At 43.0% G+C, this 25013-nt stretch overlaps 1 protein-coding gene across 8 annotated transcripts in view; it reads left to right on the top strand.

Annotated features, from left to right (window-relative positions):
* Cep112 (centrosomal protein 112) overlaps positions 1-25013 on the top strand; it is a 494900-nt gene that overhangs the window by 365996 nt on the left and 103891 nt on the right. For 7 of the 8 annotated variants that reach the window (XR_008222117.1, XM_052755648.1, XM_052755651.1 and 4 more), the window contains one exon: positions 21483-21572. The exons of the other annotated variant lie outside the window; for it this stretch is intronic. Coding sequence is in view for 6 of the 7 variants with exons in the window: in XM_052755648.1 (XP_052611608.1) it covers positions 21483-21572 (90 nt within the window). In the remaining variant the exon portion in view is untranslated. The remainder of the gene's footprint in view (positions 1-21482; positions 21573-25013) is intronic. 8 annotated transcript variants of the gene reach the window in all.

Genomic DNA, 25013 nt, shown 5'->3' with positions numbered 1-25013 from the left:
TATCTAGTGGCTGGCATTTCACCTGACCCAACCATGCTCTCCACTCTCACTGGACTGGTGTCTCTCTGAGAATGCAGCTAAAATAGTCCTGCTTTGGGCTTCCAGAGGAATTAGGCAGCCCATTTGCTCCTCCTCTACAGTGGTCCCTTTGAACTTCATAACCTTTAACCATATTGCTCACATATGGGGTGGCCAAGAATCTGAGACACGTGGAGGCCAAACCAAATATGAAAGCAGCTGCTAAGCTGCAAGCCTTGCTTGAAGGATTGAGATGTGCTAGCAATGCTAGCCCATGTCCCCAGGAAACCAGTCATGACACTGGATGACCACAGACACAGTTAGCACCAGCAACACAGGTGTGTGTGTCCCAGCACTGTTCTGAAGTTGTGATCTGCATCATCTCCAGCCGGTAGCTCACCATTCTGATTACAGTGGAAGTTTTTAGGAGGTATGGCATGCATAACCCCAACAAGACCTTCATTATGGCATCTCTGGATAGCATCAGGACAAACATTTGTGACATATCTTCAGGGTTTGGATCCAATTCCAATTAATGTTCTTATCACTGGCAGCCATGCCTGGGAAGATGTATCCACCACTAAGGTAGATTTTCCCCAAACCAGCTGGCCATGCTCACTATAGATCCAGGCAGAGAGGTGGTTGAAGCCCAAGACTGAAACAGGGTCTGCTACCCTGCCCCCTGCATATGCCAGGACCCATTTGGTCTTCTCTCTAGTAAATGTGGAAGAAGGAAAGAAGGAAGGAAGGAAGGGAGGGAGGGAGGGAAGGAGTGAGGGAGGGAGGGAAGAAGGGAGGGAGGAAAAAGTAGTCACATGCTCACTCTACTCTGTCAGGCCCAAGAAGCAGAGTACCCCTGTCTTCACATCATCACAGCTGTGTACTAGAGGCCTGGAGGAGGAACCGGCCATCAGGATGGGGGGACTTCTGCATGAATGTGAACTCAAGTGTGGTTTGTAAGCACAGCACTTCCTTTAAAGCCATTTCCTAGCCTCATACTTTCATTGGCTTTGAGGAGGGCATTGGGTTAGCACCCCTTCTAAATCATGGCTGGCCTGTTGGTACAGCAATAAAAGCAGTCTCTGAAGAGGGAAAATGAGATAAAAAGGAACTGTATGAAATAGCTTAATTTTCCTGTCACCTGAGTACATCTCTTAGGAGCCAGTCTGCAGCACAATTTGGTTTAGCTCCTAGAATAACTTCTAAATTGTTCTTTAGACAGTATAGGTTTTCCTAAAATAGCTATATTTAGATTTTCCTATGTTTTTGTTTCTAAAGTTAATATAATTTGCATCCTTTGCAGACTTGGACTTGCAGTTGCCTAAAATGAAAACAACAATTTCAGAAGACTATGTAATAATTCTAATTCTATTAGCAGGCTCTAGCTGTCTGCATACCTGGTACACCCTCGGCCACCACTCCCCGCTGGAAAGGCATGCTGCCTGCAGCTCTCAGATCTTGCATTTCTGTAAAGCTATCCAAACACTCAGCTGTTGGACTCAGAAAGAAGAAACACACACAAGAAAAGGGAAAAGAATTGGTGCTCAAAGATTATAGTATGGTTTGGGTGGTCAGGACTTTGTGTTTCCCGTTTCTTTTGTGCCTCGTGTCTGCTAATTAAAAATAAGAAAGGCATGTTTAATGATCCAGGCTTTTCCTCCCTGGCCCTGCCTTAGCCAGTTCCTCCTGACAAAGGTGACTTGGGGCATTGCATTCACTCAAGCTTCGTTGTGGTTCTGTACCATGTGACACGTAGCCATGTGCCCCATCCCGCCCTGGCTGTTCAGCGCCTCCCTCAGCACCCACCTACACAGGGACAGACTTGCTCACATCTTCTCATCAAAAGCAAAAATTAGAGCAGGACCCAGACAGTTCCAGCCCAGCTTTCTTTCTAGTACTATTCTGGTCACTATTTACATTTGCTGGTGAGAAAGCAGAAGGCTTTTTTTGTTGCTCAAACCCCTTTTGAAGCCCACAGCACAGCAGAAATTACATGTTTGTCCGGGCTTTGCCAGTCCGATGGAAGAGGGCGGGCACAGCAATGGCAGTGCAGAGGTCCTGGTCCTGTTTGATGTTGTTTCCCTAACAATTTTAATATGCTATATTTCAAAAGTACTTGGGACTCTTCCTGCCTGAGACATAGGCAATACTGGACAGCATTTCTCCAGGATGCTTTCCTGATCATAAATACAGAGTACTTCCGTCTCCTCCAAGACCTAAAAGAAATGGATGAGGGGGTACTTATTTTTATCTTACCCTTCCAACTTCTCTATGTCATGTCCATGAATTATGAAAGAATTGTCACAGTTGCCATATGGAGGCAGGAAGCATTCATTTCTTAGCCCCTTTCCCTTCTTTTCAGTATCTCAGTTGAGTTCTGTGGGCATCTGGTGCCTGTTTAGTGAGTGCAGAGTGGTGATGAAGCTCCTTCTCAATAACCCAACTCTCAGATGTTGGTGATGGGCGGCATTGTCCCTGTTGAAGGAAGGTAGGTGGAAGGGCCCTGGGCACACGGCACTAAGCAGACTCTGGTGCACATCAATTGAGCAGTAGCATCTGTGGGTTGTGGGGAAACCAGCAATGCCGTTTTCTCTTATCTTGCTTCTACCTTATCCTTTGTTGCGGGTTTTCAGTGCGCGCACTCTTCAGGTCATGGGGCAGAGCGAGGCGCAGGTAACAGCAGTGGTACATGAAGCAAGGGAGCTGCTCTTGATGGAGGGCTGAGGATGGGCTCTTAGCCCTGTCGCACTTGGTTGCCACTTGTGCAGTTTCATGACTGTAGCAGAGGCGAAAAGTGAGGAATGGCAATTCATGTTGAAAAATGTTCCAGCTATACAATTGTTCTGACTCCAGTATTTGATAAAAACTGTGATGCATTTCCAAAAGGCTTGAGAGTCTTCACTTGCCCAATACTATACAATTAGATGGACCTAATATACACTGTTCATGAGAATCTAGTGACAAACACTAAAAAAAGAGAAGGGCAATGCACAATTACAGATATGGCCAACCACTTCTTATTGCCCCATGGCCATCAAATAACTGTGCTTATTGAGCTCCTATGTGTGTGTTAACACCATGGTTTTCTGTGATAATCACCCTGACAACTCGTGACATCATTACTGTTATTATTCCCTTATAAGCCAGCAAATGGATGTCCATGAAACTTTAAGGAAATTGTCCAAAATCATATAAGTAACAGAGGTGAACAGTGATGGAAACTCGGCCAGTCAGACTAGAACATATGGGTATGTAATCACCACAGTTCATATGGAAATGCCCCCCACCCCTCACTGGCTTAAACAGCCTCTCTAGTCTGGGAAATACAGCTATCATGTGGCAGCTGAATTTAGTGCTGGACAATTGGCAGGTCATTCTCTCAAACATCTCACTGACATGCATGCAGAAACAGGTTCATGGAGCTAAAATGGCCATACTCATTGCTGGTGAGAAAGCGGGGCTCCAGCTGCCCAGGCCACTCTTCTTCTCACCAAGCTCTGCTGTTTCATCCATTGGTGTTTTTACCAGCAGTTAGCTACCATTATATCACAGGAATCCATTTGAGACTTTTATTTTTCTTTTGTCTTGTTTTATGGCTTGACTTGAATTAATTTTCAAACAGAATACTTCCATTTTCCCTCTTCAGTGCAAGGCTGCTGCTTTGAACCGGGCCCATGATGAGGAAGAGCAGCCAGACAACATTCCTGGTTTAGAACAGTACAGGGACACGGAGGCAGGTGGGGCCAGGACAGTCAGCACAGCTTAAATTGCAAAGAAATCTACACCTCACACTGAGTCGTGCAGCTCACAATAAGCCTTACCGCATGCTTGCATCCCTCCTGATCCCCAGCTGTTTTTCCACACAAGCTTCTTCGGGCTTCCACTCTGGGTTTGTGATGGGAGTGTTTTCTGCTGCAGCACCAACCACATGCACAGACAGGCGGGACCTGGAGAAGCTGGGGCTAGTGTTGTGCTCCTAAGGCAAATGAAGCCGCAGAAATGAAACATTCATCGGCCCATTGCTTCCTTACTGCAATGTCCGAGTATAAATGCTATCAGCTCTACCTCACCTCATTTCAGTGAGCATTTCAGATGTAGAGATGCTTCTGATGATTCTACAGAAGTCAAAGTAATTAGTGGGAAAATCAAGGTAAAACAAATGCAGGACAGTAATATGAAACCAAGAGAGGGTTTAATAAATAAGTCTGTCATAAAATCTGAAGAAATTGCTGAGTAGGCCGTGCCCATCACATCTGACTTCCCAGCAGCCGAAGACGAAAGGAAGGAAGTTTCAGCAGTCGGTGTCCTCGGTGTCCTCGTTAGAAACCAAGTCAAGGTCTTAGGAGACACAGGCCCCTGTGTGGCTCCCGCCGCTCCTTTAGACCTGCTCAGCGGAGGCAGCTCTTCTCTTGCCCTTGGTGAAGACTCAGAAAAGTGCCTTGATTTTTCAGGTCACTCTAGTCCTACAGTCACTTTAAATTGCACACAGTCTGAATCCATTTAGATCATTCTCAGAAATGTGAATGGTTTCTGGGAGCAATTTAATCTGTGGTAGAACATCCCTGAAGTATTCCAGAGTGGCATTCTGCAGCTTGTTATCTGGGTACTTCTCTCCAAGGCCAGCACCAAGGCCTCCCAGCTGGGATTCAGGTACCTCGGTCACAGAAGTTTTTTTTCCAGTACTGAGAGCTAAGAGAGGGTTTGCTTGTAGGACTTGCTAGGAGTGTGAACTGGATGACCAGTGCTTCTCACATTTCAGTGTGCCAGCAGGTTGCCTGAGACCCTCTAGTTCTGAAAAGATGCACTGAGTAACGGCTGTCTTCTGTGCTTGGGAGCTTGAAACCCTCTGCTGGTAGAGAAGAACTATTGTCATCTCAGAAAGCCAGGTTGGGATTGTGTTTTGGGAAGACATTTAGCAACCGTGTGTAAGAGAGCTTGGAAAGCGAAAGGAGGTGAGTGGGGAAACTTGAAGATGCAGCAGGTTTTCTCGGCAGCATTCTTACAAATATCAGCATCAAGCTACTCAAGGATGTGAGGGGCGTGGCTCAGAGGAGGATACATTGCCTAGGACTGGTAGACTTTAGCTGTGTCAGCACTAGACGTGGAGTGGGGGTGGGCTCTCTCAAGGCTATTTCTGATCACCCTCTCCATGGAGACTGATGAGATGCACCCAAGCATCGACTTATACCTAGGATTTTGTCAATGAATACAATTTTGGATATTTAAGAATTGTGATATCAACCTTGCAAATATTTATGAACACTTTGTTCATTAATCACGAGACACATTTATCGCCGAAGGTGGAGTAGTTCACTATCTAATAAGACCCTGAAGTTCATATATCCCATCTCCTAGTTACAGGGAGAGTGCTATGATGTATGGCCTTCATCTGCAGAAGGGTGAGGAGAATGACGAGACTGTCATCCAGCAGGCAAAGAGCAGTTGACAATGAGAACTGCTGCAATTTTCTGGAGTCTGGGAATGCAGGGTGAAGACAAATATTGAGGAATAGTCCCAGAGAGAATAAAATGCATCCTCGTCACTGCCCCCAACCCCAAGGCTCAGGGATCATCATAGAAGAGAGGCTGAAAGGATTATAAAAGCCAGAGGTCAAGAAAGACCAGAGGAAAACAGTGTCTTGTGGACACGGTGGAACCGCTGTCCTCAGGAACTCACAGAAGCTGTGATTGCTCGTATAAGACCTGCACAAGATCACGTAGCCAACATCCCACTAAGGATCAGGGAGGGGCTCCTGACCCTCCACCCCTAGCTGAGCAACTCCTGACAACTGTGGCTGCTGGGGAGGGAAAGTCGGTTTTCTTTAAGGGAGTGGACCCTGTTGGGTCAACCATAGTCCCGTGGGTGGTACCACACCCATGACTATATGGGCAGCAAAACACAAACTCAATGGATGATTCTTTTCAAGAGTTAGGAGAGGGGGACTGAGTCTGGGAGAGGTGAAGGGACTAATGGAGGGTGACTATATTGTGAAATTCTTGAAGAATTAAAAATATTACATTTAAAAATACAACTAGGAGGGTGAGGTCAGGAAACAGCACACATCCACTCTAACCTTAGTTGTTAGGGACTGGCGTTAAGGACAGCACTAGGGCCTCCCAGCAGAGTTCAGATCCCTGGTCAAAGACAAACTGGACCCAAAGTGCCTCAATAATAAGTCCCAGAATGGCAGTCCAGAATATTTTAGATATGTTAGGCCTTAGAATAAATTGCTTCTCGGAACCATTCACATTTCTGAGAATGATCTAAATGGATTCAGACTGTGTGCAATTTAAAGTGACTGTAGGACTAGAGTGACCTGAAAAATCAAGGCACTTTTCTGAGTCTTCACCAAGGGCAAGAGAAGAGCTGCCTCCGCTGAGCAGGACTAAAGGAGCGGCGGGAGCCACACAGGGGCCTCTGTGGTTACACTGAGTTCTTGGGGTCCATTATACCAGCTTCATATGCATAGGAGGAAAGACATGGAGAAAAACAACAGTGCACTAATAGCATTCTATCTAAATATAGAGATTGGGGAGCTTCCTCTCTCCTCTTGATGGTCTCTGTTTGTTTTTCTCCAATTCATGTATACTATTTTGTCATCTGAAGTAAAAAATAAATTTTTAAATTGATACTAGTCCAGAAACAGATTTTATCCACCATTAGTATACCAAATGGCCTTAGCTATTCAGAAGTTGGACTGACAAGCTGTGCTAATAGTATGTTGATAAGGAAACATAGTTGTAAAAACTTAACTTGGAGCCGACAAGATGGCTCAGTGAGTAAGGGTGCTTCCCTAATGGCCTAACCTTAGTCCTCAGAATCCACACGGCAGAAGGAGAACTGGTTCCTACAAGTTGTCTTCTGACCCCACACATGCACCAGGTGCATGTACACACACAATAAATAAAGGTAATTTCAAAACTAGACTAGTAAAGGAAGATGTCATAGATCAGGTCTACTTCAGGGCACCAAAATGAGTTTTGTCACTTGTAAGAGAAACAACACCATATTTTAAGTCTTAGATGTTTGACTTGGAGTCATTTTTTATAAAATTAAAAACACTAGCTTTATAACTTTGTAACAGAGATAGTTTAGTAGTATAGAAAAGCCATCCAGAGTTAAGGTTGAACAAATTTTGAACTACATTCTTTTAAAACTTTGGCAGCACTCCTAAGAGCCCATTGTATTTTTCCTTTAAAATATGTTTTGAGCTAAGTGTCATGGACCACTAGAATCCCAGCTGAGGCAGGAGGATCATGAATTTGAAGTCAGCCCAATCAATGCCCCATCTCAAGAAAACAAAAGGTAGACTTTTTAAAGAAACCATGTACCTTCCTACAATGATGTGATGGGTTTATTCCAGCCAGTTCTTGTACAGGTCAGGGAATCTGAATTTACATTGCACATTATTAACCAGATTGAAGTTACCTCAAAAAGTGTTAAAGCTTTAACTTTTTCTTTGTGAAAGACATTTTGTTCATTATGTAATATCAGTGCTGAAGGGAAAAATGCTTGTATGTCCAACACTAGTTTATTAACCCAGTAATTTTTTAAGTCTAGTTGGACATTCTGAAACTTTCATCTTAAGTGAGCAATGCAAATCACATTAGATGCCTCATAATTTCATCATGAATGTAATTCTCACTATGTGGTTAGGAACATCAGCATTTATGATCATTCTTGTACATTGAGATTAGAACTCATTAATATACACATTTGCTCTGCTCTCACTCAATAAGTTTCATTTCCCAGAGTAGCTTTTTAAAAAGTTACCTTCAGAGTCATTCAGTGCCAAGAATGTCACTATCCCCATGCAAAATACAGTGGGAGGAGTAATAGATGATGCGCTGTTACTTTTAAATGTCCACTTGTCACAACCTAGGATCACCTGGGAAAAGGGTCTCAGTTGAGGAATTATCTAGATCAGGTTGGTCTATAAATGTATCTGTAAGGAATTGTCTTGATTATTGTCTAAGCCCACTTTGGGGAGCATCATTCCCTAGACTGAGCCCTAAATATATAGAAGTGAAGAAAGCTAACTAAACAAGCAAGCAAGTATACCTATACGCATTTATTTCTCTCTGCTCTTAACTATGGATGTGATATGACTAGTTGCTTGAGTTCCTGCCTTGACTTCCCCTCAGTGATAAACTGTAACCTGGAATCATAAGCAGTACAAACCCTTTCCTCCCCGTGTTGCTCTTTGTCAGGGTGTCACAGCAACAGCAATAAAACTAGAACTTACACCAATCAGGTAGAGGTATGGAAGGACCAGAGCAGACCTGATAGGAAAGGCTGCTCCATGAGAGGATGCTGAAGGTTATTTGGAAAGGATGTATGAAGAGGAAGAGGAAGTATAAAATGCCTAGCTCATGCTGCAGATAGAACAGAATGGACAAGCTGCTCTCACTGAATGAAGGGCCACAGGCCTCTTCTGGGCCTCCCTTTGCAGAACTACTCAACTCCCCCTGCTCCGTGAACTCTGCCGTCTTTGCTCAGCACACTCCAGTTTGCCCCTTGTTGACCTTTGCAGTGTTATTTCCTTTGCAACGGTTCTGCCCCCTCCCCACCTATTGCCCGTCAGAATTATAGCCATTCCTCAGAAGTCTTCCTGAAGACTTTCTTGATGTCATACCAAAACACCGTGCCTTTTTACTGTGTGTCAGACTTTTTCTGTTTTATTATGAAAAACTGTAACGTTACCAAAAGTAGAGACTAGCATCTATCTTCAATGGCTGCATTTGATTTGACCGAATTGAAACAGAGCAGAAAGATTGTTAGGAGTTCAAGGCCAGCCTAAGCCAGCTGCTTGGAGAGTTCTAGGACAGCTTGGCATACAGAGTAAGGCCTTGTCTCAAACCCCACATTTGCTTTATTTTTCCTCTCACTTTATGCTGAATTACACTGAAGGAAGCTTCAGACATACCAGTTTACCCTTTGTATCCCAGAATGCCTCTGAGAGAACGTGGTCCTCACAGTCCCGTTCTCATTGTCACAACCTGGAAAACTTAGGCTGTCCCTTAGCCTTATTTACTGCCTCTTTTATAGTTAGGCATCCCCATTGACTTCAAATGGCCACTTTATGGGCAACTTGTCTGAATCAAAATCCAAGCAAGATGCAAACACTACATTTGATCTTTGTCTTTTATGTCTTGGTTAATCTAAAGCATGCCTTTCTTTGCTTTTGTGCCATGACATTGACTTCTTGCAGAAAGCAGGTCAGTTGTCCTGTAGAATGTTCCACAGTCTGGATTTATCTGCTTCCTTCCTTGTGGTGTCTTTGAACTTCTTTCTCTGTTCTTTCCTGTTCCTTTTGTTCTCAATTGGCTGCTTAAGACACTTACTGTGCCCTCCTGCTTTTTGTCTTTATCACATAGCTTGTATGATAATGTCAGCTGCCTAAAAGATGCAACCAGGGCTCGCCCCACTTTGTACCTCCCGTATGATGTAGAGCACATTGTCTGTACTCAAAGAATATTTTAAATGTATTACCCTCTTGGATCCAAAATATGAACTTAATGTATTCTTAGTGTGTTCTTGGAATGTGCTTTGTGTATTCTTAATCTGAAGAAATTTACATTAGGGATTAAGTTGCCAGAGAACTCGCCTCCATAATGTAGGTCACTCTTTCTTGGTTTGCACTGAAAGAATTCCTACCTGACATAAAGTGGTACATTCTTATAGCTGAACATTCTTAAAATTTGGAGCATCATAAAACACTTGAAAAGAAATTTCCCAGTCCCTGGCATTCTTTCTGGGTCCATCCAGAAGTGATTTTAGAAATCAGCTGGGTGGTGCTTTCAGCATGGAAACTAGGTCACTGATCATTTTTCTGATCAGAAGAACTGAATTCTGCTTAGTAGTTCAGAAACCAAACGGTTGACTATAAAAACACTGTCACGTGTTTGCTTTGTTGTTGATAACTAACTGCAATCTGAGCTTTAATAACTAGAAAGGAATGGAAGAAACTTCAAAAGGTTGCATGATAAATGTTTTTGACAATGTGTCAGCTGAACATTAAACAGGATCTTTGTAGACCCTCTCATTCTAAGTGGTTTAAATGGAAAGTTTTAAACTTCTTCCCTCATAAGTATGGGCTCCAGATATCCCAGAATCCTAAGGTTAAAAAAAGAACAACCTTTTCCTGGCATAGATGATTTGCATCCCCTGTGTAAATGTGGGGACATGGGAAGCAAGCTCACCTAAGGCTCTCTGCCTTCCCATCCCGAGCATTTCTCTTCGTCTAGCATGTGCCATTGCTATACTGAAACAGCTTCCTCTGTAACCTGAAATGGCATGGGTGCAAAACCATAGAAATGCTAATGAATAAGTATAAAATAATGCCATTTCCTTAGTGCTGTTCTCCTGATCATCTCACAGTGAGTGTCCTGCTGGTCCTCACATTGATACAACGACCTCCAGTAGAACTAGGTCATATGAAAGCTTTTGGTTGTCAAGTTAGCCATAGGAAGTGAGTACACATGGGAGGAAAAAAACCTTCCATTGTTGTGTATGTTCCCTCTCAAAACACTAAACACGCATACACACACATACTTCTTTCATATGACCCTGATGAGGGAGGCAGAGCTGGGTCTGGTCTTTTGATTTCTAGCATCCATTACTGTCCTTGTAAAGATGCACTTCCACCTTTTCGGGCAGGAGAGCCACACCTGTCTTCTATTCTCATTTCCTAACCTGGAGATGGAACTAATTTTATGATTCATTCTAGTACAACAACCTGCCAATCAGAACATCCTGTTCTTGTGTCCTTTGGGATGGGCAGATGACCCTGTGAGGGACAATAGATCTTTAAGATTTATTTGGGAGACGGGGAGAGTGCATGTGTGTGTGTTTAGTGTTTGTAGAGAAAACATACACAATAATGGAAGGGTTTTTCCTCCTGTAGCTAATATGACAACCAAAAGCTTAGACAGCCTAAAACTAGAGAGAACTGTTGTCTCAGAGCTCAGGAGGCCAGCAGACTGAGATGTGGGCAGACCCAGCTCCCTCTGAATTCAGGCTGTCAAAAAGAATGCTTCCATACCTTCTTTAGCTTTTACTATTTCCCAGGGGTTCTTTTGTTTTGTTTTGTTTTGGTTTGGGTTTTTTCAAGGCAGGGTTTCTCTGTGTAGTTTTGGTTCCTGTCCTGGATCTCACTCTGTATCCCATGCTGGCCTCAAACTCACAGAGATGACTCCCAAGTGCTGGGATTAAAGGCATGCGCCACCACCACCCAGCTTCCCAGAGGTTCTTAATGTTCTCTGCTCGTAGGTGTCACTCCAGCCTCTGACCAACCTCTTTCCTACATGTCTTGGTTGACTTGGTTTAGAGGCCCACACTAAACCCAACATGGTGGCACATAACTGACCCCAGAACTGTGGAGACTAAGACAGAAATATCATGAATTTGAGCTCTGTCTGGATTACCTAGCAAGAGTGTTTTGTTTTTATTTTTTCCTTTAAAAAAGTATACACCATTCTAGTATAACTTGAGCTAATTATATCTGTAAGGACCTGTGTTCACATAAAACTAGAAGTTTTCCTGTGTCCTGCCTGGCCCATGGTCAAGACAAATCTCTCTTACCCACCAGTCCCACAGCCACTTGGACCCTAATAAATACACAGAGGCTTATACTATTTACAAATGATATAGCCTAATGGTTCAGGCTTCTTGCTAGCTAGCTCTTTTATCTTAAATTAACCCATTTCTATAAATCTATACTTTGCCACATAGTTTGTGGCTTACTGGTACTTCTACATCTTGCTTCTCCTTCGGCGACTAGCAGCATCTCCCCTTCTCTCTCTCTCTCTTTCTCTCTCTCTCTCTCTCTCTCTCTCTCTCTCTCTCTCTCTCTCTCTCATTAGAATGTCCCGCCTAACCTTATTCTGCCTCACCATTGGCCAAACAGCTTTATTTGTCAACCAATCAGAGCAACACATTTTCATAGCATACAGAATGACATCCCCATCAACCATCACACATTTTTCAATAGATATCTTTTCAGGGAAGGCTATCATTCAACCAAAACATCAGGAGAGTTGAGAATGAAGCTGGGTGAGGAGAAGTTCATGAACCTGGTCTTGAACTCTTTAAGTCTGAAATGATGCTGAGGTGTCTGACCCTTTACCCATTAGGGAGGCAGTTGCAGCCGTCAACTGTGAGACATGTGTGTGGAGATGAATGTTAGGAATCAACAACAAGCAAGCCTAGTTAACAGTGCCCATCACACAGGGAAACCTGGATGTAGTGATGGGCATTCCAACTGCAGTTTATAAAATTGATTTGTTACCCAACCAAGATGGTATATAGACAAGGAGCAGAGATAGAAGACCCTACTGGGGAAAGAAAAGAAAGGGGGGCAGCAACAGAAGTTGGAGGGAGACCATCCCAATGTTGTGTGAAAGAAAAGGATGTCTGAAAGGGGAGGTGACCTAACAGTGTCCAGGCCAGCAGAGACACTCTGGACTACAGAGACGGTGGAAAGGCATAGGATTGGCAATAGTAAGATTACAGCTTACCTTGCAGAGAATGAGCTTCTGAAATCACTGGAAACAGAGTCAGGTTACAGAAAAGGAAGTTAGCTGATGGTAGGAGTGTATGAGGAATGGATGACAGCCATCCAAAACAAAACCAAGGCTATGTGACCATCAGAGAATAAGAGTACCAGGGAGGAAGGCACGGTCAGGGCATCTCATAGCCCACCCTACAGTACACAGAAGAGCAGGCAGCAGGGAAGATAGGCCTGCAGTGAGCTCATGGAGGAACTCAGCCATGACTGAGCCTGGCAATTGGAGAAAAACACTGATGTCTGTTATCTTGAAACCAGAAGAGATTTCACTGTTGACACTTGAGGGCACAGTCTGGGTGATCAGAATACACAACTGTTTGTATTACTCTGTGTGTGTGTGTGTGTGTGTGTGTGTGTGTGTGTGTGTGTGTGTGTTCCTGCATCTGAGTGTGTGTGCACACATGTATGGCCTGTGTCAGTCCCTGCCTTCAGCCTTGTTTAAAGTAGGATAACCAGTTCACTAACACACACACAGCTTAACTGGCCCATGAGCTTCCAGGGATCCTCCCGTCTCAACCTCCCATCTCCCCACAGGAGCACTGGAATTACAAAAATGCCACCACACCTGACTTTATGTGACTTCTGGGGATTCAAAGTCAGGTCCTCATACTTGCCCAATAAACCTTCTACCCACTGAGCCATTTCCCCAGCCTGCGAAACTGTTTGAAATGGAAAGGCACTTGACCTTTATGTAACCAGTTCATATTACCAGCACCAAACTGCTATGTAAATAACAATGTGTTGAGTATCTCAGAGATCACTCTAAAGATAGGGGGAGAATGTTGTTGCCCTCATGAAGCACAGTCTAAAATGAGGGGGATGCAGACGAAATCACAGAAGAAGCAGAACACAAGCGTGTTGTAGGGGCTGTAAGAACTTAAGGAGAAACCTGAGCTTCCTTATATCCAGATTTGAGATGTTTCATGGAAAAAAAAAAATCTTGAATGAGGGGATTTGAGGTTGAATATGTGAATGGTTAACATTGTAAAAAAAAAATTGAAATTGAAATGAATGGCTGATGGATCCACTCCCTTCCCTGGGCTTGGGCAAAAGAGTGATGGTCTGTACGGATCTAACATTTTTAATGATTTGCGCTGTTCTGCAAAGACTGAACTCAGTGCATGTGGTTAACACACCAGCCAGAGGAAGAAATTCCCTATACTCTAGAAAGTTCCCGAACTGTGTCTCTTAAACTTGATCCTGGATTTCTACCACCCAAGATAAGGACTTGTTCACACTGGAGACTGCCTGAGAAAGAGGGGAGGGCGGATGTAGTGTGAATTTTCTCAGTGGAAATAGAAAGGCTACTTTAAGAGACTTGCAGACTCTCTGTTGGATGGTCTGCTGTGTGACAGGGAACATTAATGAGGTACGTTGGGGAGTCCAGCTTCCTTAGAGCATCAAAGCCTTGGAATAACATGATTTCTTTTCCTGGAACCTCTGTGCAGACCAGGAAACACTTAGCTCTTTTAAAAGTGCATTCTTAGAGGAAATCCTTTAGGAATTTTAAAGGACTGAAAATAGATGTGAGAAAGAAAGGGAAAAATGAAATTTTTCTTATTCTTTCAAGAAAGCGCCCTCTTTGTTTTTCACATTGTCAATAATGTTTTTGTTCTTATGTTGAATCAGAGGCCCAGCAAGTTCACACTCAAATGCTGTTTCTCACGCATGTGGCTTATTGCAACAACACTAAGGTTTTTGCCTGAAAGGAAATTTGACTTATGTGCAAAGTAGCAGATGTGTTGGATTAAAATCCCCCAAAGACCCCTTTTCTTCACACCAATATCACAAGGCAGACTGGTTATGGAAGGTCTTTAGAAGTGGTTTCCTGGAATGCAGGAGTGTAGGACCAGTGCCTGAATGTCACCATGATAGGAAAAATGATAGCAAGCTCTGGGGATGGGTCAGTGGTCCCTGCAGGAGCTCCAGCTTCCTGCAGCTCTTTAGTTGAGTGCTGCTCCATTCCTCACTCCAAACGCTTCATTATTCATCCTGGGGAGCTGTGAATGAAGTGACACTCCATAAGAAACCTTGAGTGGCATTTCAGCTGGCCAAGACTTGTTACTTTTGCACCTAGCTGTGGCCTATTTAAAAATGATAATAAAGCAGGAGCTGTAGTGGCCTCCACCATTGGTGAAAGCACCCATCAAAATGGCGCACTCTGCCCTCATGCCATCTTTAGTAGCCCTGGATGTGTGTCTCCCTGCATGAGTAACAGAACTTGGCCTTCTTTGTCCCAGTGGTTTGAGGTGTTATTTAATTAAAAATATAAATGAAAATAAAGAAGAAAATCAAATTCAGTCTTATAGCTTTTACTTGTATTTTATCTTAACCTGAAGTTAGCAGTACTAGAAAGAAAAATATCATTTCTGTGTCAATTTATATGTCGAAGAAAGCCTGCTCATAGGTGATCTTATCAGCCCCACTTCTAACTGGATTGGAGCGGTGCACATAAACAAGCGTGGGCATCACTGAACAGGCCGCTCATTTGAGTGGTGCACAAGTATGAGTCATCCTCAGTCCACGTTTGTAACTGGACTTCCTGCACTAGTGTCATTCTGTCTAATGGATCAAAACTAAAGGAGGAGGTTTACAGACTTTTTCAATATTGATTTTTATTTTATACGCATTGATATTTTGCCTGCATGTGTGTATGGGTGAGAGTGTCACATTCCCTGAAACTGAGTTCCATACAGTTATGAGCTGCCCTTTGGTGCTGGGAATTGAACCCAGGTCCTCTGGAAGAGCAGCCTTAACCACTGAGCCATCTCTCCAATCACCTGTTTACAGATTTTTATGACAAACTCTAAAATTACCTTACATATTTCAAATTGAAAATAGACCATTACCATTAAAAAGTAAAGCCTAAATTTCATTGTATATAAGTTTATCTCTTAAGAATACAGACCTCCAGTCTCTCAATGTCTTCTCATAGGGGCAAAGCATGGCCTGCAGTACAGAGAGGCTGTGCCTCTACTGTGGTACTTTATATTCTAGCCCCTTCACTTTTAGAGTGTGGGAAACCCTCATTGTGTGTGTAGAATATATTATGTCACTTACATTTTTCTTCTGGAACATGTCCTGTGGTGATATTGTGTTCCCCAAATATTGTGCACCCTAATAAACTTATCTGGGGTCAGAGAACAGAACAACCACTAGATATAGAGGCCAGAAAATGGTGGCACACACACTTTTAATCCTATCACTTGCGAGGCAGAGATCCATCTAGATATCTGTGAGTTTAAAGCCACACTGAAAACAACCAGGCATGGTGACTCATGCCTTTAATCCCAGGAAGTGAGCCTTTAATCCCAGGAAGTGATAGCAGAAAGCAGAAAGGTATTTAAGGTGTGAAAACCAGGAAGAGAGGCTGGTTAAGCTTCAGGCTTTTGAGAAGCAGTTCAGCTGAGATCCATTTGGATGAAGACTCAGAAGCTTCCATTCTGAGGAAACAGGATCAGCTGAGGAATTAGCAAGGTGAGGTGGCTGTGACTTGTTCTGCTTCTCTGATCTTCCAGCATTCACCCCAATACCTGGCTCTGGGTTTGTTCTTAGTAATAAGACTTTTTTAAGATTCATGCTACAATGTCCTTTGTTCCCTACCACAAAATACCAAAAAATCAAGAACAGCCCAGGGCTCTACCAAACTTGCCTGCATAGTATTCAAAAACAGATATAATTAGAGAAAAGACCTGGCTTTTCAGAAATGATACAAGTTGACACAGCAGAACCAAGACAGAAGGAACAATCTTGCAGAATAAAAACTTACATGTTCAAAGTCAGGATTGGTTTCAAAGTTTTGACCTAAAGGGACATTCTGTTCTTCAATTTCTTGGACCTTTCTCAGGAATAAGCTAAAAATTTGAGAGAGTGTGTGTGTGTGTGTGTGTGTGTGTGTGTGTGTGTGTGTGTGTGTGTGTGATGTAACATCTAATTGTTTTTCAAAAAAGAAACTACAACTTAAAGTCCACTGGTTGTACATTCTGAGTTGTGGTCATTTTCCCACAGTCATTATGTCAAAATCAAAGGTTCAATTCAAACAATATAATAATTATTTTAGAATATAAATCTGAAACAGTTGCCAACAGAAACTATCATTTTCCTTTTGTGCACTACACTTTAATTGAGAAAGTAGAAGATTTTGGTTACTTTTCAATATTTTTCACTGATTTTTAATAGATAATGAAAGTCATTTCTAGACTCAACTTTCTCTGATTAACCTCTAAGAAGATAGTATTTTACATTTTTAAACTATGAGCAAGTTTTAAGTACTACTGCTTTTGAAAAGGAAGTGTAATTTGAATTCTATCTTGATAATAATGATAAAACATGGTAGATGGAATAGTCTCTCGGTGTGGAGTAAAAAGACAAGATGAGATCTGATTTTGTTCTCCTGGAAACGTTTGTCTCCCTTAGAAACATTCTTTTATTTGACCCCCCTCACACTGTCTCTACCACTGCCTCCTGCTCCTCCAGATTCTCGAAGCTTTCTGGCTTCCTCTTCAAATCTCTGCCTGAGCTGCTTTGTGGCCATCACAAGGTCAGGTTTTAGAACCTTCCTCAATTCGCTCATTTCCCCAGACAAGTGTCCCCCTGCTCATGGCTCTAAGCTATTCTGTACCTGTTCAGACCCAGCTCTACAAGCTGCCCATCAGCTCAGGAGGCTGTAACTATACCAACTAAGCTACAGTGCTACAAACATCCAACACTGATTCCTCTCTACTCCAGAGCTGAGACTTCAGCAACAAGGCATCTGCAGACCTGGTATCTGGTAAGAGCATGATTTCCGAGGTGGCTGTCTCTGACTAGCCCCTTTTCTTGGGGTGCTGATACCAATTGGTATGGCACACAAGCATGCAGAGCTATAGCCATGCCTGTTGTCCAAGGTTCCTGTGTGACATCTGAGGAGCTCAGACTAGTACCATTGCCTTGGGTGTTAGGATTTCAACATAGGAACTGGTTGGATATAAATATTAATATCATAGTTCCACTAGCCCTATAAAATCTGCTTGTTAAAACCACACTGCCCAACACTTGTGACTGCTCCTAATCCTCAGCTCTCATTGTCAAAACCTTGAGCTGTCTGTCTCTCTTTTCTCCCAAACTCCCCTTCATGACTCTGCCACCTGAGTTCGCTTCTCCATAGCTACTGCTCCCACTCAAGGCCTCCTCCTCATGTTTGACTTTCCATCTGAAGCAGCCTTCTTTCTTAACCCTTTGCTTTCATTGGGACAGTTAGCTCCTCATAATTCAAAAAAAAAAAAAAAACACAAGTAGGTGTGAAATACTGTCACAAGTAAAGAAACAAATTAGTTTCTGGCGTTGGCATTTGGAGTAGCAAGTGATCAGTGAAGTGAGACCCAGAAGAATGGTGAGGCTCGGAGGCCAAAAGAGAATGACAGAAGGAGATGGTGTGTGGAGTGTGGGGTCTGCTAGTGAAGGGGCGATGCGGGGCGGTATGCGGAGTGTGGGGTCTGCTAGTGAAGGGGCGATGCGGGGCGGGGCGGCCAGGAGGAAGGAAACAGGTTTTGTTTAAGACGAGAGAGATGCACAACTTCATATTTTTCTGTGAATAAAACCAAAAACTAAAAAAACAAAATACTTTATTATGGCAGGAACCAGACAGCATATTATTATAATAACCGTTATATAAGTGTTTGTGTGATGTGGCTATGCATATTATAAGATATAATAAAGACATGGATAGATTCTCTATTTCAAAACATGAGACTACCACTGGTCAAATGTGCCATATTAAGGACCACCAGAAGCCCTGACAGTCAAGGCAGACATCCTCAGGGAGAACCCCACCATTTATGAGTCAGTTCCCTTCAGGGGCGATTTGGGACTGACCTGGGCCAGGCATTGGGCTGGCCAGGCACTGGGACTGCAGAAGGGCAGAGAGCCCACAGCTGCAGTCTTTTGCAGCCTCACTCAGGCACATGCATTAGTTCTCAACACTAGGTGGAGAAGAACCCGGAGGAGTCCAGTGAGCTCGAACCAAGTTTTCAGAACAGGGTAGGTGGGATAAAGAGAAGAAAAACTAGCTTGAAGGAGAAAGAGGTAGCAGAGCACAGCCCAGGTGTTGAATCTGAAGTTAGAGAAACATTAATGCCAGCCCACGTGAACCTGAGCACACAGAGCCCCCATGATCTCCTCGCTAGCAAAGACAGAATATGACCTGCCACAAAGACTCCTCATGGGAGTTAGAAATACTGTCCACCCTGCCTTAGCTTGTTACCAATGGTAAGTAACCATGGCTCCAGAACAACACACAAGCCCACGGGGGCTTCCTCCATGCCATTAGTCCAAGGCCCTTTTGTGCTGTACTGAAGAGCTCAAGCTGCATTTCAGAGGTCCTGGAGAGTGGCTCCAGGTTTCTTCCAGGAGACAACACCATTGGATTTGGGTTCCAGACGATCTCTTACTGCAGTAGGATAAGCTAGAGAGCTGGACAGAGAAGTGCATGGATTCCCTCCCCAACAATGGTCATTACTCTCCACACTCGCGCTATTTTTAAGAAGATGCTCTACCATCCTGTTTACTGAGAGCTGTCACAAGTAAAGGAATGCTACATAACTGACAAGAATTGGAACAATTGCATCCATCTTTTTGGAAACAGACTGCAATAGTATAAAAAGAGATAAGAACTTGAGATTCCCAAGCTCATTCCCAGACCTGGTCAGATTGTAGATTTATAATGTTTAATATCAAAGAGACCCTAAAACACATAAACTCATTTTACTTTGTAAATTAAAAGTTCTTAGCATGAGGTCTACCCATGAATGGGCTTCAAACAGTCCCTGGGATACATAGTGAGACGCTGTATCTGAAACAAAGCCATAAAAGTGGTTTTCCCCTTTTGGAGAGTGACCATATAGCTTTCATTAGATGCTCCAAGAGTCTAAGATCCAACCCCCAAATTAAAAACTATTGTTCAAATGTGTGTATGTGTGTGTGTGTGTGTGTGTGTGTGTGTGCCCGCGTGTGTGCGCATGTGTAGACAAGACTGACCTTATATTGAAATTTTTGTCTGTTTTAGTTTACTTTGTTGTTTGTTGTTGTCTATTGTTGTTGCTGTTTTGGTTTTTTGGTTTTCTGTTTGGTTGGTTGGGTTTTTTGGGGGTTTGGTTTTTTGAGACAGGGCTTCTCTGTGTAGCCCTGGCTGTCCTGGAATGTTGTTTTTAACACAGCGTCTCACTATGTATCCCAGGCCAACCTTGAACTTACAATCCTCTTGCCCTAGCATCCTGGGTACTACAATTACAAGTGGGCACCACCACACCTCGCACACTGAATTTGTAATGAACCCTAACTTAGACATTATGCCTGAACCTGTGGCACTTGGATATGCAATAGGCATTTTAGACTTCTGTCCCAGTCTGAGCTCCAGGCCTTCCAGCAGAACACCTGCCCTATCTCTTAGAAGAAACTGAGCAGACTCCTTGGGGGTCCTCTTTTTTTTTTCATGCTCTGCATCTCAGGGCCACCACCTCTACCTTCTGAATCTACCAGGACTCTAGCATTTCATTCACTGCTTCCACCCAATACAATTCTCCATCACTCTTTCCCAGCAAACCGATGGTCCTGACCAGCTTCTCCGTGTCTACCTTGCCTTGTCTAGACTGCTGCTGGAGGGCTTTGCTAGCTCAGAGCCCCCCAGCAGCCCTCCATCTCAGTGGACTATACTACTACACTGACCTGTGTGTGACACTCCACAGAGCCTGAGACCTCGTTGTCCCCACTCCACCCCATCTCCACGCTAACCTTTGTGGCTTCCCCTGTCCTCTGCCTGGAAGGAAGGCTTTTCTGCCAAGCCATGTGGCCCTGCTGCAAACCTTTGCACAGATAACCCCTTCTGAGCCATCTGTTTTAAGACTGTAACCTGTTCCCCAAAGTAGCCCCCTCCTCTGCTGTATCACACTCACTGTTTGCTCACTCCCCCGCCGTTATAACGTAGGTCTGAGAATTAGGAGGGCCTTTTTGTTTCTCTTCTCATAACATGTAGGGTCCCTATCACAATCTCAGCATAATGCAGTGATCTTGACTGGATGGAGTTCATTTTGAGACTGTTTACCGTCATTGTTATTATCACCCCATGCTTTCTGTTCACACAAACCTTCTGTGTATTATTTCTGTAATGATACAGAGTTACCCTTGTATATTCTTCATCTTTTCTAGTTTACTTTTTACTTAAAATGGTGATTGACAAGATGATAATTATAGACTTTTGTAGATTCTCACCTCCCCGTAGTGACCTGGAATCTGCTTCTAACAGCTACTTGGCAACTGAAAGGTCACCTCTGTCCACCTCTTCCAGGTTCTTCAAATTCCACACTATCCTCTAAGTTGCTGTGGACACTCCTTTGGGTTTACTATTGGTTGGTAATTATAATTAGATATCACAATGCCTGTAGATGCCAACACTTCATTGTTTTACTGGTAAGGCTGCTTTCACTAGCATTAACTTCATCCATCATCACATGGTTGTAGCCTGATGCTGGAAATGAGACATTTTAATAATAATCAACACTTGCTAATTTGTCTGTTTTATACATTAGGACTTCTTTGCTTTGGCTTTTTGGCATTTTGAGACAGGGTCTTGCCATATAGACTTGTCTCGAACTCACAGCAGTTCTCCTGCCTCAGCCTCCTGAGTGCTGGTTTGTAGTCATGTGCCACCACTCAGCTGCACTTGCAGTTTTTATTCTAGGTATCCCTAAAGCACAAAGGATGTGGGCCTAGTACACAAAACCTGGGCTCCTTAGCTGAAACTCTTTGAAACAACACTAATAAGCCACCATCTGAGGCCCGGGTAATATCAATTCATGTTGAAAAGCCACTTTTCAAGTACACTAATTTTTGACGTTGCTGTATTTCTTTTACACTGTTTCAGGCTTTACAAGCTGAACTAGAAACCCGTTCTAATCAGGTGCAAAGTGCAGAAAAGAAGTTACAGCACAGAGACCTGGAGGCACAGGAACAGGTGGGTCCACTCTGACTCCTTTGTCCCTTCCTTCTCTGGCTCAGTGCCTGCTTCAGTGTGTCAGCTAGGACCCTCCTGCTTTGAGAAAGAGTGCCCCACCAGGTCATTAGAAACAGGGGCGAGTGTGACCACACAGAACAGTGGAGCTGCATCTCTGACATTCCAGTGCCTCCACCTCCTTTGGTGGCCTAATTCTCAAAGCAATCCCAAGATGGCTACAACAATGCCACATATCCCACCAGATCTGTGCTGTTTGGATACAGAAGGTAGTCGGTTTCTAGACTCTTCTCCTGAGGAATAAGGAGCTCTTTAGACTCACTCCTCTTCCTTCTTCCATACTGTTTTCATATAGCAGGTCAATGCTCGACCTAGCATCCCAACCAAGGGCAAGAGAACTGAGAGTACCCCAACTAGCCATGACCAGTCAGGACTCACCAGCTGGTGATGGAGTTACGCAAGGAAGGGAAGAAAACCAAGAAGCAGAGAAATAGATGTTGGGTAGGCAGCCAGCAGTGTCTTCTCCACAATCATTTAAAAATAAGTGAACATATATTCTGATTTCTCTTTGGATTGTATAAAGCCCCATAAAATAAATAGACATTATTTAGTTAACAGGCATAAATCAGATTTTCTTTTATGTTTTAATGTTCTCTTTCTTTCATTTTTTTAATAAAATAAGCTGACTATGACAATAGCTAATGACCTATTTTATTTTCAAATGACAGGCTTATTTTTACTCAACTCTTAGTTTTAATGAATTATAGCAAATGGCAATTTTGACACTTTAAAAGCTTTAACAGTGGCCCAACAGAGCAAGAGCGTTAATGAGATTCCGGGTGATTCGTTGTCCTCAGCCACTGGGTATAGTCCTGTCACTGCTTCCTCAGTGTCACAATAGGCAGCACAAGCCACCAGGAGTGCTGCCAGATACGGACACCTCAGCTGTGTCAGTACAGTGCAGTACGGGATCTCAGGACGGGTCATCTTGACGTTTGAAGAACCTAAGTGTTCAGGTCTGGTCATGGAGGCTCTGTTCCCCTCTGGAGACATTCACAGAGGGTCTGAAGGCAGAGAGGGGGACAAAATGGTGCTGAGTTCTAACAGTTGCTGCACTGTACAGTTGTCTTGTGCCTCCCTGTGTTCTCTAGCTTGTCTCTCAGTTCTTTTAACGGACTCACTAACCAAAAGGTTTTTAACTGAGTTCAGCTTATCGGCTTTTCCTCTTACGGATCATGTTCTTAGTGTCAAGCTAGAGAACCTTTTTTCCAGCACTAAGTTCCAGATTTTCTCCTTTTTCCCTGAAAGTTTTACAGCTGTATGATTTACATTCAAGTATGTGATCCATTCTGAGTTAATTTTTATATAAAGATATGAGACTTAAAATGTTAAAATTTACTACTGTGTTGACTTGACTCCTATAACTGCTAGCCACGCCATGGTGTATTCCCTGTAGAATCAATGTCACATTTATAGTTCTGTTTTCACAGATACATATGCATGTATTTATAAATTGTGTATTATATAGTATCCGTGTCATATAGTTGAAAACGGTGGAAATACTCTGATTTAAAAAACAAAAAACTATACTTTCCAAATGTACAAGAAGCATTCAGTCCTCTCTGTGACCATAGAAGGTCAGCATTGCCGTCCTTGCTTTACAGATGGCCACATAAGACCCCACCTAGCAGAAGTGTATCAGACACAAGGTCATCTGGGCTCTAGACCTCGTTCCTATCGTGACAACTTTAAGGTTCATTTCTAGTTAGTGTAAGAAAGGAAGAAACAGACAGCGCTTGTTTCAAATCACAGGCTCACTGAGGATGGCAAGACAGGAAACCCGGAGTTCTAAATGCCTGAGATGGCAGCTCATCCCCTTGACCTTCCACAGGCAGAGAAGGGCACGGGACAAAGGAAAGGACACAGGGCAGAGTTGGCCACAGATAAAACCACATCCTTAGGTGGCAGTGTGGTAGCATGCAGGTCCAAGCAACGTGAGTCTAATTGTCACAGAAGGTCACCTGAGCACCACCCTCTGCCCAGGACACTTGTAACTAAAAGAAATTTAAAAAAAAAAAAAAACAAAAAAAAAACAAGCTTTTGAAAAGCAGAAAACTTTCTGGGGCTCCCTGGAGGGCTGCGGCTTCTCCATTTTGTGGTAAAATGTGACTTAAGGTAAAACTTTGTTGACACCACTTAAATTCATGGCAAAACTTCACACAGAAAATTCCATACTATGTTGAGAGTTGGGAAATCAAGAAATCCCAAATGAACAATAGGGAAGGATTCAGGAACTACTTTCAGCCTTTTTCTGTTGTCGACTTCTTTTTGATCATCAAAGTTGCTTTCATGTTTGCAGTGACAATAGCTTTTAGAATACTTCTTACACTAATTCCTGCTACCTTCTATTAGGCTATGGTTTACCAAAGAAACATCAGGAAATACCCGTGGATGAAGCTGAGTGTCTTAGTCATCGCCACCATGAGGTGTTAGGTTCTTTGCACCAAATCCTTAGGCTGTGGCTAGAACAGAAAGGCCAGCTGTTTCAACACAAAAGAGTAGCAAGGAATCGGTACTTAATAAATAAATAATATTCACCTATAACCTAATTTGACCTTTTATCTAAATTTGACTCATGTTCCCCCTATCATTTTATGACCCCAAGAGAAATAATCAATAAGCATTAGGACTGCTATGGTCACAGTTTCTTAGAGTTTCTGTTTCTATGGACTTGGGATGCCTAAAATGTTGACAGCATTATACAGCCTTTCCTTTTCAGTGACCGTCCCAGCAGCTACAGTAACAGTAGCTAGCCTCACATCACCCAGCCAAACAACTGAAGTGAATTGAACACAGAAAAACTACTTAGAACTTTATGCTCTTTCTTGTCAACTAAATATTATTATCCTGATACTAGTTGCATAAAAAAAAAATTGAAACTGGCAGAATTACAAAAGACAATTTCCTGGGCTTCTTTTTATAACTTACTTGCTTTAAAAAAAAAAAAAAAAAGTTTAAAGTGTTTCTGGTTTTCATTTAAGAAAAATTCCTGTGTTTTGATTTTACAAAAACAAAAAATGAATGAGGCATTTTAAAAGTTATGTTTTTAATTAAAAACAAAAGGCTCCTTCTCATCAGGTCTTGATGGGTGGTATCCTTTCTGCCCACCACCTGCCTGGGTACCATCAGCTCTCCTCTGTCTCCTCCATTGACAGATCAGCAAGCCAGGTAGAGCCGCAGAGAACACACCTCCATCACTGGCCCTTATATCCAAATTCAGAGAACTAGAATGAGAAAATAGCTAGTTCCCTAAGTTAATCTAACTAATAATAATAAATATAATCACCATTATATTTATCCACACCAAGAGTTATATATATCCTATTCCAGATAAGATCTGGGTAAGAAACCCTGAACTGCAGGAAAGGGGGTGGGATCAGAGCT

The sequence above is a fragment of the Peromyscus californicus genome, unplaced genomic scaffold, assembly GCF_007827085.1.
Source record: "Peromyscus californicus insignis strain IS unplaced genomic scaffold, ASM782708v3 Scaffold_3__1_contigs__length_106647218, whole genome shotgun sequence".
In the NCBI taxonomy this organism is placed as follows: Eukaryota; Metazoa; Chordata; class Mammalia; order Rodentia; family Cricetidae; genus Peromyscus; species Peromyscus californicus.
The sequence above is the reverse complement of the archived record's forward strand: the minus strand, read 5'-3'. Positions and strand labels throughout refer to the sequence as shown.